This window comes from Vidua macroura, chromosome 9 (assembly GCF_024509145.1).
Source record: "Vidua macroura isolate BioBank_ID:100142 chromosome 9, ASM2450914v1, whole genome shotgun sequence".
Classification (NCBI taxonomy): Eukaryota; Metazoa; Chordata; class Aves; order Passeriformes; family Viduidae; genus Vidua; species Vidua macroura.
Window position 1 is genome coordinate 13,365,051 of NC_071579.1, and position 18,844 is coordinate 13,383,894.

Below are 18,844 nucleotides of genomic sequence, written 5' to 3' on the forward strand. Positions count from 1 at the left end.
CTTTGGGTATCAGCTCTCTAGAACTGATCATAAGGAAAACAATATTTTCTAAACCTTAAAACTTTTTAGCAATGTTTTTTTAAATTTTAACTTTTAGACTACTTTGCCTAGCTTGGTAGAAACCATTCTGCTTGCTTAATCCAAGAAGGTTTTCGGAATTAAGCATGTCTGCAAAACGACATTTTGTAGTTTAAGATGTCTGTCTTTCCTTTTTGAAATTCTGTCAGAGGAAGGCTTTGTCTAAGAAAGACCACAGTAAATTTTAAAAGATCTGAGCTGCTAACAAAAGAGAGAAGAATCTCCAGAGATTGAATAAATATATTATTGGATCATAAAATCTGTTTCCCAACAGAACATGAAATATTTCCTGTGGAGAAGGTTCTGAATTAATACCATTGTTACTAAAATTGAAAAAAAAGACGAGGGCCAACAATAGCTATATATTACACAGGTTTTAGTAGCTAAAAATATGCACTCTGTAAATATATATCAGCTACAGTCTTCTCTATCAAAACACTGTTTAACTCCCTTAACAGTTATCTAAACCAAATGCAGCATTTCATAGTACCTAATACTTGGAATATAGAAATCACTGTCAGATAAAACAAGGACTGCCTACATGGAAGGGGCAGATTTTTTAGTAGAGCAATGATATAGAAATATTAATGTGAGATGAAACTTTAACTGGTCTCATCTTTCACAAATGCCCTTTAAGGGAACATTTTGACATTTTCTAGCCCTTCCAATTTCTCAGTTTTCCACACTGCTGCTTACTGGGGAGCTGCAGTGCACAGAGCCAGTGTCACCGTGTGTGCTGGAGCAGGCACCCCCAGTGCTCCCCTCGTGCGCCCAAGTGTAGGTCAGAGGGAGCCCAGTGTTGTTTGATAGAATGAAGATGTGTTTGTCAACAGGAAGGGTAAGAATTGTATTAGCAATCAAATGTCATAAATTACAATATCATTAGGCAGAAAGGCAGAAGAAGAACTCTCTCTCTGAGAAGCTGCCAAGGGGATTACAATGCACTAGTGCTTGTCAGCAAAGACTGGGCACAATCAGTGCTCTTCTGTCACTGCTTCGCTTCGTCCTGCCATGGGCTCACCTTTGGAAAGGCTCTGTATGGTGGACTCTGTGGATACAGTATGGCTACTAACATGAAAAACATAGTTTTGCTGATTCCAGACTTCATTCTCTGTTGCTACAAAAATCTCATTTGACTGATAGTAGGCATGGACAAAACCCCAATGCTAATGATGCTGCAGACTCAGTAAATGCTGTGCAGAGAATAAGGAAATGAAGATTATGAATTTTCCTAGAAAACATTCTTAACACTTATTGACCTGAAGCATCTACTACGGGTTTTGTTTTAAAATGAATGCAACATCACAGAAGTAAATTAATATTAAACGCTAAAGGGTTCATTCATTTTTGAAGTTCCTACAAATTTTAGTATATCTAATAGAACATACCAGAGTTTCTAAAAGCACATTCATCCTTTAATAGTGTCCTCTTTAAAGGGCATTCTAATATTGCTCCTAAAATATTGGTTATCTGTTAATTATCCTAGTCTGGAATTCAGCTGAGTGGTACTGAAATATTTTCCTTTAATCTAATGAAATATTCATACTGGGCTAAATTCTGATCCCAGTGATGTTAGCATGCTGCCATGAGCTTCTCTGAAAAAAGGTTTAGTATCTACACCATAAGTTTTGTTTTAAAATTGTATTTTATGATTTATATTTTTATACTGACTATGTGGAAATGACAGACATGTATGAATTAACTGAATTGTCGTAAAATGAAGAGGGGTGTGCAGGTCATACAGGTTAGGAAGGATACACAAATTTATTTTAATTCTGTAAATTCAGTAAATGATTGTGTAAAATGCATTTTCAGCACTGAACTACTCTTGCTCATAGATGTAATTTTTGGAAAAAGAATATATCTGGGGGGGAAAATTCCCCACATTAGCAGTTGGATTGAAAAATCCTTTGGGATAAATTTATGTATTTCTTATCTAAGCAGTCCATAACCATCACAAAGCATATTCTGTTATCCTTCCATGATTTATGTTTCTGTGATGCTAATAACTAAGTACTCTACTAACAGAAGAGTTTTCTATAAAAGTTTATGCATCAGACCACTGAGCTAGAAAATAATTGGTCATAACTAAACTTTAAAATGAAGAATTGAAAAGACAGTCCTTGAGATAATACTGTGTATTAACTCAGAAGGAGACTGAATTATTTTAAATGTTCACTTAATAGTGCACAATCTTTGACTTGCATAGATTTTCATATGATATCATCCTGTAAGCCATCTGCTTTACAAAATAAATTCCATCACAGGCAAATACATAGCACACACCTCTGTAGCCTGTGGAGAATGTTTTTCTAACTGATGCTATTATTTCATCCTTAATTTTTCTTTATATATATTTTTTCTTCTTCCAACAGTAGCCATAGCAATAATCACACGCAGGAAATTTTTAGTATATGGGATAATAAAGGGGAACATCTTCCAAAGCCCAAAGGGAAGTTTAGTCTCCCTGGCTCAAGAAAATATTAGTTTGATGTATTATGTCTCAAATTTCAGACTCCAGTTCTGCAAAGCCATATACATAGCTCAACCCCTCTAGGTAGACCAAATAAAAGCCCATTCTTATAGGTTGTTTACATAAATAGGCATGGGAAGAATATGTAATTACAAAAGTAAATTCATCAAAATATTCTCCCTAATGACTCATAAATTTATTCTTATGTATCTATAGGGTGAGCCTGGAGAAGCTGGTAACCCTGGACCTCCTGGAGAATCTGGAACAGCTGTGAGTATTTTGTTGTTTTCTTATCATTAACATTTATTATGGTGAACTGTGGTATCTGGCAGGGCTTTGATAAGCATTTCCTCAGATTACTTGTGCACTTGTCATTTTAAAGGTATAAGTTCTCCACTGAAAATTCAAAGAAACCCTTTAAAATGACATTTGTTTCCATATAATTATAGCCACATCTTGTACTAACAGAGGATGGAGACTTCCCAAAACAATACCTATTTTTCCTTCCATAAATATCAACTTCGGCTTGCATGTTTTTCTTTCTGAAAACAATTCACTGATGCAAGCTGGGTACAGAATTTGGCACTTGAGCTGAGAGGTTCTAATTTCCCACTCACATGCCAGTATTTATCAAGGAGTGATATGGCCCTTGTCTGAAAAATAAGATTGCCATTGTGATCTTTTTGACCCTTCCATTTCCAGATGGCATTTTTGTGTTCATGTGTTTTCCACAGGGTCCAAAAGGTGAAAGGGGAGAAAAAGGTGAAGCTGGTCCACCTGGAGCAGCCGGACCACCAGGTGCTAAAGGACCTCCAGGTGATGATGGGCCTAAGGGTAACCCAGTAAGTGAGCTTCATAATTCTAACCCAAACCACTGTGAAGCATTGCTAAAGTTGTGTGAATACAGAACCATGGCATTGCCTACAAGTGCACTACGTTCATTATATGCTTCATGAAAGATTTCTGATGAGTGCAACCTGCTTGGCAATGGATGACACATTCCTTGCTTTTTTTCCTGATCTATCTAGGGCCCAGTTGGTTTTCCTGGAGATCCTGGTCCCCCTGGGGAACCTGGTCCAGCTGTAAGTATACCTTAAAAACAGTTTTAGGTCCTAGTCTTACTTTGTACTTAATTCTAGTTGACCCTGTGTCTTTCTTGTCTGGGGATGATCCTTTGCTTTTCTGTTCATGCATTTCTTGAGGCTTAAAAATTTTAAGAAATCTTTTAAAAGTTTTGAAAAATAATGACCCTGGGAAAATGTTCTATAGATAAATAGTGTTCTTATGTTCATATATGAAAGTTAGTGGCTTAAATTAGCTGAATTTTTGTTTATTTTCCCTGAATTCTGTAGGGTCAGGATGGTGTTGGTGGAGAGAAGGGTGAAGATGGTGATCCTGGTCAACCTGTAAGATTTTTCTCTCACTTTATGTCATCTGCATGATCTCTCTGATGATAAGAAAGTATATTTTGCCAAATCAGTGGTTTCTATACAGTCACACTCTTAAAAATATTTTCAGAGTGGATGCTTTTTCTATTAGACTGAAAAATAACTATTTATTTCCTTGAAGAGGTAGAACTGCCCATATTACTGGAACACAATTAAGCAAGAGCTCAATTTCTTTTAGAAGTAGTGATGTGTTAAAGGATTTCTGATGGAGCTGCTGAGGAGCACTAAAAATAGAGCAGCTCTGAGCATAAGAAAAATGCTGCAGCCAAATAATCTTCATTTGCTGAACTAACGAAATTAAGCCAAGATCTTAAGCAGTACCTGAGCAATACCCATATTAAGCATCAAAGTTCTATTTCTATAGATTCTGTCCATTGAAAGGGGCTAACACATGGCAGATGTCCGTGGTGTTTAATAAAGATGAAACTTCACCCTTTATTACTGCTGTGATTTTAATTTTCTGTTGCAGGGTCCACCAGGTCCTTCAGGTGAAGCTGGCCCACCTGGTCCTCCTGGGAAAAGAGTAAGGAATACCTCATCTTCTCTTGTACACTTCTCTTTCTGAGACACTGTGTCCCATGCTGAGACACACATCTGACATTTGTCATTTCTTTTAAGTAATGTAATAAGAGAAATGAAAAAAAAAAACCAGAAACAGCAGAGAAAGCTCTTTAACATGGCTAACATGGAATATAAGAAGAAAAAAATACATAGGGAAGAATGGATTGCTTAGCCATAAAAGTGTTTTTTCTTTTCACTTAAGAATTCAGTGTCTACTGAATCAGTCTGCTAAAAGGAGTGAGTTGGTATGACAGTAATGGCAGACATCATCTTTAGGCACACCGCTTCCTGCTGTCAGGGAGCAGGAAGAATGTGTCTGTTTTGGTGTCTTTAGTCTTGGAAATAATATAATTACAATGCAGCTACTGTGCAAATCTACATCATCCTCTCTGCATACAAAATTAACAGGCATTAACTTATGAAGATATTCCATTATTTCTAAAGCTTTTGAAGGTTCACAGGGTTTACAAATACAGCTAATCAAACCCAGTAAATAATGTTGCAGTCACAGAACTGTAGTAGATGCATCAACCCTTAGGTCTGCTTCAGAGAGCAATTAGATGCAGTTTTTACACGTTAAAAAACAGAAGAAGTGGCATTATTAAATATAAGCTGAGAATTATTTAATAAAATATGTTAAATTGCTTGGTTTAATGGGCTTGAGTGGAATGACAAGCCTAATTAGTTTTATTTATTTTACACAATAATATATTTGCTCCACCAACATGCAAAGTATTTACAATATTCTAAATTATTATGGTTGCATTAGCAACCTTATTCTAGAACTGAAATATAGCTCAACTGAATATTAACAATTAGTATGTTTGCTTGACATCAAATTAAAACTTCCTGCTTTATTATACAGAAAGGCAATAGCTCACTCCTCAGAGATGGGCTATACTATCTGATTGTACCTAGACAAAAAAACATAATTTCGAAGCACAAATTCCATTTTACCTGTGATTTGACACATTTCCAATTTATGGAAAATGCATGGCTAATTATTGCAAGGTAGTCCCTTTCTGAATTTTGAAGAAAACATTTTTAGAATCAGATTCTACATTACTTGAGCACCAGAATGTTTCAAACTTGTAGGGAAGCCGTATTATATTGATGTTATACTAGAAAGTAACAGTGAAAGACTGAAAGGCTCATACTTAGCTAGAAAAAAAATGGTTTTTATTAGTTTTCATCACTTGTGTGGTAGAATCAATTTCAAGAAAAAGCCCTGAGAAGAGTCTTTTAATTTGGATTGAGAAGGACACACCGTTTCAGTAGTAATATTGTTTGTGAGGTGCAGCTCTGGCTATACTACTAGAAAGCAAAATTCCATCCCATTTTTTGGTTTTTGGTCCCTGAAATAATGAGCTGGCAGAGCTCAGAATTCATACTTTTAAGTAAAGGCTCTTGAAATCCTCAACAGTAGGCTTGCATTCCATTTTGTAACTGACCTGACCTCAGTTTTACTGCCTGGTCTTCTAAAATCATGTTTATTACCAGCTGTCAGAGATTTGAGGAACCTCTGTCTAGTTACAGAGTTAAAAAGTTTCCCCAGCACTCCCTGGGAAGCAAATTCTAGTGAAAGACATGGACATACATAATTTTTCCATTGAATCTAAGAAATTTATAAGCCAAAACCATAATCTACAAAGGGTGACTTTGGTGACATAGTAATTGACAAAGTCTTTAAAGTGATTTTTAAAAAAGTTTCATTAAATAGTAATTATTATTTTACATATTCTGACTTCTTAAATGATCTCTGAATGCACCAGATCAGAAAAATACATGCTCAGAAGGCTTTATACATCAATGTAATTTAGCTGCAAGTAATGGCAGCAATTGTGGCTGCTTATCTAGAACTAGAGATACAGTTACATTGTTATTATAATTTTTCTGAAACCTAATCCCTTGCTCTTACTCTTGGGACTTCTTTTTGGTTTGCCATACAGTACTGGGTAATACTTCTAGTTTGAATTCATTGATTTCATCTGACAAATGTTAAAAGTAGCATGAGGAAAAGACACCATCAGAGAGTATTTGTCCTTCAGATCAATATGCAATCAGAACAGATGAGCACAGACAGCAATCCTTGCCTGTGCTCCTCCCAGCCCTTCAGTGTGCCAGGCACTTGAGCTTTGGGATCTGCTGCTGGGCTGCTTCCCTGAGCAGTGACAATCAGATGTCCACATCACATACACATAAACCTCCGTATACCAACTATGTATTAGAATTTAAAGCTCAAGACTAAGATATATTTTTGTTGTCAACTGGAGGCCATACCATCTTTCCATTAAAAGAAGAGATGTCAGTACTGAAGCAAAGCCAGCAATTTTGCAAAGCAGAAGTTTATTTGGTTTGTTGCTTTTAAATATAATGTTGAATAACTTAGGAAAAAATAGTGTTTCTATGAAGGAGATTTTTTTTTTTCCATTTTGGCTACAGCATGATGCTGCCTCAGCAGGGTGTACTCACCACTTAAAAATTAATTTCTCTCTTGATTTCAAATGCACAGAATACCTAACAATATGCCAGGTTCCAATCACAACAGGCTAATGAAATGTAGTAATGGTTTTCTGTGTTGGAAATCATGTTTTAAGCCAGTTGTAAACAATAATTGAAATTATTTTAATGAAATATGGAAGAAGAGAGAAAAATATTCAATAGGTTCACATAACAAAAATTGAGAATGAGTTTGTTTCTGCATGATTTCTTTGGTCTTCTTGGTTCACAAAATGTATCGGGCAGTATGTCCAAAATTACAGTGCAATGTTCATAAACATCAGCTTGGCAGCTGGGGTGCTGAGGGGGAGAATCGTGCATTAATGTAAAATACTGTTACTGAGTCCTTTGTGTCAGTTAGAATTTCCCAGGCGCTCCAGCAGCAGCAGTGTGGGGAGGGAGGAGCACTGGCAGCGAGCAGCGAGCCAGGCCAGCAGCGCAGGGCAGCTCCTGCAGCCGCTCCGCGCCTGGGGCAGCCTTGGCACTGCTGCCTTGGCACAGCCCCTGCTCAGCACTCGTCAGGCACTGCACTTGTATTTTAGCCATCACAGTGGGCTTAGCCTGCTAATTAATTCATGCTGCAGCTTCATTTCTACATTATGCAGAGACTATATATCTCAAGTACAAATTGCCACATTCAACCCTTTTCAGTTTCTTAGATAGGGTGGATTATAATCCATATGGGAACTTCAGGCAAGTAAAGACAATGTGCATGCAAATTAATCCATGTAAAAAAAAATTTCTGAATTTATTTATGTACTTGTTGATCTTTCTTATTATCACTGCAAACAATGATCCACCCAAAAATTACAACCTACACAAAGGGTTACATGCATCAGACATTATTAATTATTATTGGAACAGCAGGGATTTAAAATATTCTTCCTGTTTTAAAGAGTCAGAATTTGGCCCAGGGCATTTAAGCTTCTCTGTATTTTGAAGAAGTAAAACTAATTCCTTTACCCCTTACAGCTCTTAAAAATACCAAAGAAAAAAGCTGTTGATACCCACAACAAATGGTCAAAGTCCTTTTTGTGGTTAATTCAATTCCTTTGGCATTATCTTTGATGCAAAGTCTGAACTATCCCTGTTGACCAAAAGCTTCATGCAGTGCTGCAGATGTTCAGTGTCACCCTGGAGAAAGCTTAATTTCAGAAGCAAATGAATGATCTTAACATACTTCTATGTAAATAGCTATAAAATGAATATAAATTTCCAGGAATTAAAACCAGTGGAGTTGCTCAAGGTATGTGCCAGTAGCAGTGGATAGTGAAATATATCAGGCAATAAAAAGTTTGGGCTAAATTCAGCTCTAGTACAAAAAATGCCTTTAGGTCAAACACTGATCCAAAGCCCTGAGCTCACAAAGCAAACAGACAGATGTTTAACTGGAAGTACAGTTCTTACCTGTAAAATTAAAATTCAGTTCTGGTGCTTTACGTTAAGGAGCCTGAACTGTTTTTCTAAATGTTGTTAAGAAGTAAAAAGCAGTAAATAAATGAAAGTGATTGAATTTTTCTAGTTGCTGATCTTCAGAACATTTTTCTTACATAACAATCTGCTTGTTGCATTAATGAACAGATGACTCTTATACAGATTCACAAAATCACAGCATTTCACCATAGTCACTTTGCTTTCATGTTCCTTTAAGCTGTTCATTGGTTGGCAAGAATTAGCTACTTGTAATAAAGACATTTCCCAGGCTAAAAATTAACCTTGTAGGAGAACAGTTGGTCCATTATCTTGAGTGCATCTTTTCTAAACTAAGCATATAAGAGAACCATTTTCAGAAGAGTACATTAAATTCCAGACACTGCTCCTGTTCATAACTGAAGCTATGAATATTAATTACATGACCTAAAAATCAGCCCTTGATGTTTTGGAGGAGAAAAATGTCTTTTTATTTTTCACTTTCATATTTAGTGGATAATATATCAATTTTTGGCTGTCCAAATGTAATCAGGCCCCTTACTGAGCCCATCCCTGATTTAGAGAATAAAAAAGTATTTGCCACACTGTGCACTGTAGAAAGAGAGGCCTTTTTGGAGTCAGTGGATAAACTACAGTGAATAGATAAAAGTCAATGTAAAGCAAGTTTAAAATTAATTGTTATTGTACATATAAATTAGTATTGCCTTTTTTCTTTTATATCCCATTTTGCTGGGGTTTTTTTGTTTGCATTTTTGTTTGTTTGTTTTAGTTTGGTTCTTTTTGTTTTTTTTTTTCCCAAACAAATTGAACCTCATCATCTTTTAGATATTCTAAAAAACCAGAAAATTTTATAGGGGAAATAAGAGTTGTATGGTATTTTTTATCCTGTGAATAAAATATCAAAAAAAGAAATTTAATGTTATTTTGTAAGCATTTGCTACTTATTAATATGGTGGGAATTGCATTTTCAGAATTTTTTTCACTGGTTATATTTGAAAAAACCTGAGATTATGAGCTCAGTGTCCATATTTTACAGGGACCTCCTGGAGCAACAGGTGCTGAAGGCAGACAAGGTGAAAAAGGCGCAAAGGTAATACACTGAAGATTTTTTTTGATGCATAGAAATAGAAGCTATTTATAAATTAAAAGTAAATTGCTTATAGTTCCACTGAGTGTGGAACTTTTCAAAGTAGTAACAGGCAATCTGTAAAATCCAAATTCAGACCCAGAATTAGCAGCAATATGTAATGGAGCGGACCCAGCAGTGCAGGCCCAGCACGGCTCACCTGTAACAAGCAAGGGGAGCCTGCTCTGCTGGCACCACATCTCTCTGTGAAGCCAGAGACATTTCACTCAGGAAACTGTCCTGTGCAGAACTCTGACTTTTCAAAAGCACTTTGCCTCTTGTACATCCCTCCAGTGCCAAACTCACTCAGCCCCCCTCTCTGACCTGTTCTGTTCTTTCCAGGGTGAACCTGGTGCAGAAGGGGCTCCTGGCAAAACAGGGCCAGTTGGGCCACAAGGACCTGCAGGAAAACCTGGCCCAGAGGGTCTCCGGGGCATTCCTGGCCCTGTGGTAAGTCATGGAGCACATGGATATTTTAAATGTTGCATTTCATGTATATAGTCTGGTAAAGCCAGCTTTTTGTTTTTTCTAGGGAGAACAAGGTATGCCTGGAGCACCAGGTCAGGATGGCCCTCCTGGACCTCTGGTGAGCACCCTTGTTCCCACATGTCACTCATAGAAGCCTCCAAAAACTGAAAGAGCTCTCTTCTAACATTTGAGAGCTTAAATATCCTGTTAAAATCTGGAGCTGAGTATATTAATGAACTATATGCTTTCAAATGCACAGACTTCCTGTCAGCTCAACAAGAACTTTTCAATGCATTGCTGCAGCATAACTTTAGATTTTAAGAAAGTGAAGTTGATATGTAAAAGATTTCTGAGGTTAGGTTTCCCTCCTTGCCCTCCCATCCTCCAGGAGGATTGCTATCAGGAGAGTATGAAGCCTGATTTGCAGTAGAGCACAACACACTGCAGGTGAAAAGTTTGATTCTGCATTCCAAAAGCTTAAAAATGTCACATTTCATTCATGAATTATGTATTTGCCTAGGCTTTTGCATCTAGTGATATCCTGAAGTGGAGATGGAAAGCATAAGCACTGAATCACATTTTGTACATGAAATGTTATGGCATCTTTGAATATGTGCCAGGTGAAAAAGGTCTCTTATCACTCCTATCCATAGCAGAAGCTGCCCACTGTCACCAGGAGAGCAGTGGTGAGGAGACACACACTTACTGTAGCAGCTCTACACCTCATGGACACATGTGCAGTGTGAGATTAACAGCCTCTGAAAAATTCATGTCTTTTGCACAGGCACTTCATGGCCTGCATTTTTTACCTTATTATGTACAAATTACACAAAACCAGCATTGCCATTCTTATAAAATCTAAAGATTTCTCAAATCAAGAATTTAGTTGACCCTCTGCTCCATAGATTTCTATTCATACAACCTTTTATAGGTTTCTAATTATAAAGTAATTCAAATACCACTGTAGCATCATTATGATTTCTTAAACATACATTTCATCTTGAGATCTAAATCATGTCATCAATCACAACCATCAACCACTGAATGTGTACTTTGATTTGAACGGCCTTCAATAACATTTCAAGAAAACATGATTTGAGCAGGATGTTAAAACTTACTTTAACATTACTTCCCTCGATGTACATAGGGCCCACCTGGCTTGCCTGGACTGAAAGGAGACCCAGGTTCCAAAGGAGAGAAGGTATGCTTTGCTAATTGGTTGTGTCTTTGTAACTTCAGCCCAGTCTAAAACCTGTATAAAATTAGCAGAGAGAAGCAGTAGGGTTTGTATCAGCAAGGCATTGTACCACGCCTATCAAACAGCTTCCCACAGCCCTAAGAGTCATCATAAATTTTAAGCCATATCCAATATCCTGGAAACACCCAGAAAGAAAAAGATTACTGCCTGTGTAGTAATCTATTGACCATGTGGTCCCTGCAGTGAAAATCCCAAAGATATTGATGTAAAGAGAACTGTCAGATTTACAAGAACAAAGCAAGTAGAAATTATGAGTATTGACAATTTTTATTTTAAAAGAACAAAATATAAATATTTAACAGCTATAATACTTTCTTTTGAAATAATGGATTGAGACATCTGGGATAGCATTTTCCTAAGGAGTCCCAACAATATATTGATTGCTTGTGTATCAGAGAAAAACCTGTAGAGAAAGAGGCATGCACATGACTGTGCCTTGTGAACTGCAGGTTTTGTTTGTATGCTTGGATCAGCTGTTTATGCAGCCATATGACATGTGGAACTCTGTGAGATGCTGATGGCAGCTACATGTGAAAACTGGCATGAAATTTGTACCCAGGGTACTGTGATTTCTGTAGTGGTTTCAGAAAGGACTACCTTGTACCTGGATCTTTCACAGAATAAGCAGTCACAACTTGCAAATAATTTGAAAGACCATCTAACAGCAATAAATACGCTCTTAGAATCATTTGTTTTCAGGTTGATTGTTGACAAGCAACAGTGGTAACATCTGAAAGGTCTAATTTATGCGTTTGCAAAGCACATTTACTTTAATGTATGTTAACTATATTTTCTTAAATCTTGTTTAGGGACATCCTGGTTTGATTGGGCTGATTGGACCTCCAGGAGAACAGGGTGAAAAGGGTGATCGGGGTCTTCCTGGCCCACAGGGATCTCCTGGAGCCAAGGGTGATGCAGTGAGTACAACATATTTGTGTTTCCATTCAAGTTCCATGCAAGCAAGGAGTGTATATTCCAGGCTTCCTTCTGAAAGACATAAAGTTGTTAAAAACATTTAACACCCAGATTCTCCTGCAAGAGGCTGAAACTTTCTTAGGCGTTGTACAAACACAGCAATATTAAACATCTTAAAATGAGGCTATAGAGTGTTTTTGGAGAATGAAGGAAACTCATACATCACACAGAACATGCACACAGAACAAGTTAGCAACAAGATAAAAGCAGCAGCAGCAATCCCATCACATTTACTAACTGCATTACCCAAAGCAGCTCCCTCTCTTCTAGTTGCTAAGCCATGTTTTTAGGGCACTATGTAAAATGTGAGGTTTCCAAGCCAATCTGAAGAGGAACACAGCTCTGACAATCCACTGCAGTCAGTGTAAGAACAACTACAAGCAACTCAGATTGTCAGATCTAATATTTTAAACTTGCCAACTATTTTGGCCTCTAGCAAATGGCCTAACTCAAAACTCACCACAGCTGGACACTTACTGGGACTCCTTTTTTTATAGATAATGATTTTTTAACACAGTTCAGTATGTAGAATACTTAAGTTCTGTGCTTATTCTCTTATTCCTTTTTAGGGAATTTCTGGTCCTGCTGGTCCCCTTGGACCCCCTGGTCCTCCTGGATTACCTGTAAGTAATTTCATCCAGCCCTCCTGTTCTAACCACCCCCAAGCTGTGTGCAAGACACTCTAACCAGAGTTATATGTTCTTGCCCATAGGGTCCCCAGGGTCCCAAAGGTTCCAAAGGATCCAGTGTGAGTAACTCTCCTCTATACTTTCTCCTCTTTTCCTTAGCTTTTGTGTGTGTTATGTTTAAATGCTGTGTAGCATGGTCAACACTGCACCTCTTTCATTGTTCTGTAGGGTCCTGCTGGTCAGAAGGGTGACAGTGGCTTACCTGGTCCACCTGGTCCTCCAGTAAGTAAAAATTCTTATCTTGCATTACCCTGACATGATGAACCTGTTTTGAAAAGGGTAGAAAACAACATTTGGGAGCTAAAATAGGAATGATTGTTTGAAAATTCACTTTTCAGGAAACACAGATCCACCAGGCACAGAAATATGTATCTGCACTGAAAAAGCCAGAAGAAACTTAAAACAAATAAATAAAATAAATAAAAAAAACATCCCAAAAACCCCTATAGACCCCCACCCCTATAAAGCCCCTCATGCAATAATTATTTAATGTGTTATACTGAAGCACAGAAAACAAAATTCTACTGGTTTCCCCTGATGATACTCTTCTGTTTCCATATTAATTTTTATATCATAACAAACTAAAATGAAGAGTCAAAGCCTGAGTGAAGTGCTTCAATTCCTTGAAAATAAATATTGTTTCCTAGACCCCAAGTGGAATTTTCAACTTCTATCATAGGAAACAACCAGAGTTTTCAATTTTCATAGAATATGTCTGTGCTTGAGGGAATTAACAGGGATACAGAGGCAACTGTGAGTCAGTTCTGTGTGTCACTTGTGTGAGGGCAACACAGTCATCCCCAAAAACAATGTAGTGAGAAGAGTTTAGAGCTCAACAATGGTTTGGCCTTTTATAATCTTTTTTGTTTTTTTCTTCAAGTAAATCAAAGCACATAGGTATGAATCTAAAAGAAAAAAAAGTTAAATAAAGAAATAAATACCTTGAAGAAAGCCTATTCAATGCATCTCCAAGCCACATTCTGTGGTCTTTCTTTGCTGAAAAACTAACAGAAGATATAATTAGATATGTTATTTTTCACTTAGGGCCCTCCAGGTGAGGTAATCCAGCCACTGCCAATCCAGTCACCCAAGAAGACAAGAAGATCTCCTGACTATATGCTATCTGATGCTGGTGATAATATTCTGGACTATTCTGATGGCATGGAGGAGATCTTCGGCTCCCTGAATTCCCTGAAGCAAGACATTGAGCACATGAAGTTTCCCATGGGCACTCAGAATAACCCAGCCCGGACCTGCAAAGATCTGCAGCTCTGCCACCCCGACTTCCCAGACGGTGAGTTCACAGTGCACAGCACGGGCCACAGGGCTGAGCCTGGGCTCTGCCAGGGCACTCTGGCAGCATAATCCATTATTGGTACGTGGCTCATACAGTTGTCAACAAATACAATCCCAATGAATCCATTTTTACAGGCATAAAAGTTTAAAAGTGTAAGACATGTTCTCTTGGTAAGAATCAAAGCTCTTTAAGTACATAACCTGATCTGGTTTTTGAGTTAAAACCTGTTAAAGTGATGAATAAAAAGCAGTTGTTGTTTTGAAAGGTGGGCCTTGCATTTCCAGGACAATCAAAATAGGAGTGTGATGAAAGAGTGTAGTATAACAATATGAAACAGCGCTGGTATTATGAGAGATTTATGTTCAATAATGATTCTCAAAAACTTTACTAGTCTTTTAGCCCTGGAAGCAATAATTTTCTCTACTGCATCAGCACTGTTTATTCTAGATCAACCAGCAAAGAGGCATGGAAGTTTCTTTGGTACTGTTCAATGCTACCAAGTAGTAGTGTAATAAAATGCATAGTAATATGAAGACATGCAGTGTCCCTAAGAACTATCATGATTTTATTATTCTTTGTTGTTTTCTTTTTTTTTTCTTCTGAATAATTTTAACCCTCTGAAGATGTTTAAATGAAAGCCAGCCTTCACTAAATTTTCATCCTTTCATAATTTTTTCAATTGCAATGCATATTTTTCCCAGTTCAAAGCAATATTTTTCTGCTTTTAAATAGGAGGAAAAATAGATTTTGACAGTTTAATAATATTTTATTGCTTTCACTCTAGATAGATAAGAACAGATGGTTGCCTTGAGGAGTAGTTAAGCAGTGTATGTGCTATATGAAAAGTACATATTTTACAATTCAGTACCCTCCATAATAAGAAATGTTTTTTTACAGACACATTCACCTTCTGCATTTACCAGTATTTGCTTCTTCTTTAGAGATGTCTTCATATAAAAGTAATCTTATTTTGGTTAAAATAAAATCAAATGTGTTCATTAAAATTCAAAATTCTTCAGGGATAAGAACAGAAAAGAAAGACTGTTTTCAATATACAGCCTAAATCAACAGAATTGTTAAACCCCAGAAATACTTTGTCTATGCCCTATATTCAGAAGACAGAACTGGTGAAAGGATTTGTCATTTCTCTTTGAAACCTCCACTATTTGTTTGAAACTGGATTAGAACTGTAGCTGTCAGAAAGTCACTTGCTGCCCTGTTTGTGAAACATCTGAAGATAAGAACCCTCATCACAGAAATCATCATTCTCATTAGAATAGCAGATTTTGAAAAGCACTGACTTTGACTGGACCTTGGATGGGCTGCAGCTCTTTTCATGCCCAGCCTTCACTGGTGTTGCAGCTTCATAACCCAGGAGTAAAAAGGTCTTTGCTTGAGGTGGATCCCTCTCAGTGGAAGCTTTAGGTGCTTGTGCCAGCTACAACCCAACTAAGCTCCATGCAGACCCCTTTGCATACAGATAAGGATGCAAATCATTCCAGATTTTGCTCCCTGACCTAAACCATTCAGATAAAATAAATTTCCTGCAAACTTTGGAGGACCATTAGGTAGCAGTAAAGCCTGGTTCTTCTGAATACTATTTCTACTGTATAAGGCAAATATTTTCTCATTTGTCTTAGGGGAATATTGGATTGATCCTAACCAGGGCTGTTCTGGAGACTCCTTCAAAGTATACTGCAATTTCACAGCAGGTGGGGAAACTTGCATCTACCCAGATAAGAAATCTGAAGGAGTAAGTACCAATCTGTGTTTTCAGTTGGCTGTTGACAGTTACTATTATGCTGTTACAATGTTAAACTAAACAGGATAATTACATTGCCACATTTTCATGTATCTGTCTTTCTAATTACATTTACATTTACATATATTTGAATGGAGCAGTAAAATGCTACATAGAGTTAACAAATACCATTTTCAACTTCAAATAGGGAATCTGTGCACCTGCTTGCTAACATTTCAGTACATTTCAAAATGCAACACAGCTGAGCAGCCACTTGCAGCACATGATCTAGTATTTGTCACCTAAAAGCTAAACCTTCCTGTGTTTCTCTTGTGGGTTCATTTATATCTATTTATTCCTATGCCAAGTAGATGTAAAGACTGTATTAACAGTGTCCTTACTCACTGTTATAGATTACATCTGCTGAGGCATATGGTATAGAGGAAGGCTTTCTGAAATCTTGCCTAAATGACAGGGATCTATTAGCATCAACACTTGTGAAAACTCATTTAGATACTTCACAGCAACAATTTATACCAGCAGCTTACCTGACTCTTAACAGATTACAACCATCTCCCTCAAATAGAACTAACTCTCTCTTGAATTCCATTTGAAGTCACTAATTTGAAGGCATTCTCTACAAGAAAAAACATTCTATTTCAGACCTTTAAAGTGGCTGAGATTTCAGGAAGAACCATTTTTTATTATCTTTATTTATTATATTAAGTATTATTATTCTTTATTATTTGTCCCAAGTAATGCAAAACCTTCATATCTGTCAACACATGTTTCAAATACTTCTGTCTCTGCTGTTTGACCACACAGGTTAGAATTTCGTCGTGGCCAAAGGAGAACCCAGGATCTTGGTTTAGTGAATTTAAGCGAGGCAAACTTGTAAGTTGTCACTCCAATTATAACTGTATTCACAAATCAGGTCCATGTTTTCAGCAATCAGCAGATCACAGGGAATTTTATAAATATTTACATAATGAAAAGACCCCCAGCCCTTTGGCCCTACATATTACAGCAGCTACATGGTCTCTTGCCCCTGGACAGCAGAAGCCTGGTCTGTATTGTCCCACAGTGATCCCAGTGGTCACCTGCACAGCTGGTGGTGAGGATCTGGCCCCTGTCAGACACACCTCACCATCAAACCTTAGGAAAGCAGCTGGAGCACAGATCCCCCACCCCAGTCTAGGTTACTGGAAAAATACTGGGTATGCAGAGGTGAGGCTGCAGGCTGGCTAACTTTATGATTAACTAAAAACAGATTACCAAACAGATTCTGCTGCTTTACACTATAAGGTAGGAGTAATTCTCTCTTTCCCAGTTGAACGAAGCTGAGATATGTAATTCTTCATCCTAAATATACTGCTACATCATGAAAATTTATTTACTGAGTCATAGCTGTATTGACCTTTAAAACTTAATAAAATGTTATGTGTTGGTTGATATTTTTATTAAGGGCAGTTACATGATTCTCTTTTGTCAACAATAATTTTGGTTTGCATCATACCAAAGAAAACAGATAAATATTCATCTAACTTTTTATATTTTCCAGCTTTCCTATTTGGATGTTGAAGGCAATTCCATTAATATGGTCCAAATGACATTCCTTAAACTACTGAGTGCCTCTGCCAGACAAAATTTCACTTACAACTGTCACCAGTCTGTGGCCTGGCACGACGCACCCTCTGACAGCTATGACAAAGCACTAAGGTTCTTAGGATCCAATGATGAAGAAATGTCTTATGACAACAATCCTTACATCAAAGCTCTCCACGATGGCTGTGCAGTAAGTAGAGCTTCAAAGAGTCTTTACAAAACCAACCTGTCATTTAAAGTAGAAATCAAACAAATCTATTTTTTCACAGCTTTCTTCTGAGAGAAGCTTTGTAAACACTTCACTTGTCATATACTGATTTTTAGTAGCTTTTTAACCACAGTACACTAGTGCCATATTCAATTTTCACCTATGTACCAAAAAAGATATAACCACAAGCCAAGCAGCAGAAAGTGAATAAACTTGGAAAGGATGCAGGCTGTCAGCACCACTGTGCTGAAATCAGACTACCTGGTACTGTCTATGAGCACAGTATAAGGAAAGAGCAGAAGTAAAAAAGATAATGAGAGGAGGCAGCCTATAAGCAGAATATGCTGATACTAAAAATCAAGGTATACACAAATAGAATAGTTATCGAACACAACAAAACACATATCACATAAGTCATCTGTATGTACCCAAACATAGTGAATTAATTTAATAGTTTGATATGTGACTTGGTATTTCCTTGTCTTGTTTTGTGTATTCAAAGCCAGGTGAAGTTTGTGGATTTTGCTTTTCAGAATCCTCCTTTAGCTGAAACTCCCCAGAGGTGTCCAAGCATACATCAGCTCTCTGAGCACTCCTCTTTCAGGGTCTCTGTGGGCATAGCAACTGTTACCACTTCTCAGAAATAGAACAGTCTCTATTGAACCCTTTGAAACCAAGACATCAAAAGAAAAATGACAATTGAAGCTGCATTCATTTATTTGGGGTTTGATATAGGAGCATTCTGAAGGCAGTTTCTGAGCAGTCAGAGATACAGAATTAGAGACCTGAAAGTGCATATCCTGAAAGTGCCAGGATATACACCTGAGGTAGAGATGCAGCTCAGGAGGTGCAAAGCACCTCCTCTCAGCAGTGAGACTAATACACAACTGCTTCATGTCACCCTTTCTATGTGCCTTGTATTTTCATTTCACTTTTGTTATCCACAGAGGATAAATGCAGAGCTCCAGAGAGAGCTGAAAGTTGCAA

General features: G+C 37.4%; 1 protein-coding gene and 1 long non-coding RNA gene across 8 annotated transcripts in view; one reads left to right on the forward strand and one right to left on the reverse strand.

Annotated features, from left to right (window-relative positions):
* The window catches only part of COL11A1 (collagen type XI alpha 1 chain), a 132,188-nt gene that overhangs the window by 110,909 nt on the left and 2,435 nt on the right, over positions 1–18,844 (forward strand). For all 6 annotated transcript variants that reach the window (XM_053984536.1, XM_053984533.1, XM_053984531.1 and 3 more), the window contains 17 exons: positions 2,768–2,821; positions 3,286–3,393; positions 3,580–3,633; positions 3,904–3,957; positions 4,469–4,522; positions 9,527–9,580; positions 9,959–10,066; positions 10,149–10,202; positions 11,232–11,285; positions 12,152–12,259; positions 12,887–12,940; positions 13,030–13,065; positions 13,175–13,228; positions 14,051–14,300; positions 15,944–16,056; positions 16,870–16,938; positions 17,606–17,839. In XM_053984536.1, the coding sequence (XP_053840511.1) occupies positions 2,768–2,821; positions 3,286–3,393; positions 3,580–3,633; positions 3,904–3,957; positions 4,469–4,522; positions 9,527–9,580; positions 9,959–10,066; positions 10,149–10,202; positions 11,232–11,285; positions 12,152–12,259; positions 12,887–12,940; positions 13,030–13,065; positions 13,175–13,228; positions 14,051–14,300; positions 15,944–16,056; positions 16,870–16,938; positions 17,606–17,839 (1,512 nt within the window). The remainder of the gene's footprint in view (positions 1–2,767; positions 2,822–3,285; positions 3,394–3,579; positions 3,634–3,903; positions 3,958–4,468; positions 4,523–9,526; positions 9,581–9,958; positions 10,067–10,148; positions 10,203–11,231; positions 11,286–12,151; positions 12,260–12,886; positions 12,941–13,029; positions 13,066–13,174; positions 13,229–14,050; positions 14,301–15,943; positions 16,057–16,869; positions 16,939–17,605; positions 17,840–18,844) is intronic.
* Positions 12,246–18,844, reverse strand: part of LOC128811172 (uncharacterized) — a 158,203-nt gene continuing 151,604 nt past the window's right edge. Inside the window, exons 4-7 of one of the 2 annotated variants that reach the window (XR_008438261.1) lie at positions 16,593–16,681; positions 13,948–14,010; positions 13,209–13,271; positions 12,246–12,329 (exon numbers count right to left, since the gene is read on the reverse strand). This is a non-coding gene — a long non-coding RNA (uncharacterized LOC128811172). The remainder of the gene's footprint in view (positions 12,330–13,208; positions 13,272–13,947; positions 14,011–16,592; positions 16,682–18,844) is intronic. The other variant, XR_008438262.1, reaches the window with a different exon arrangement.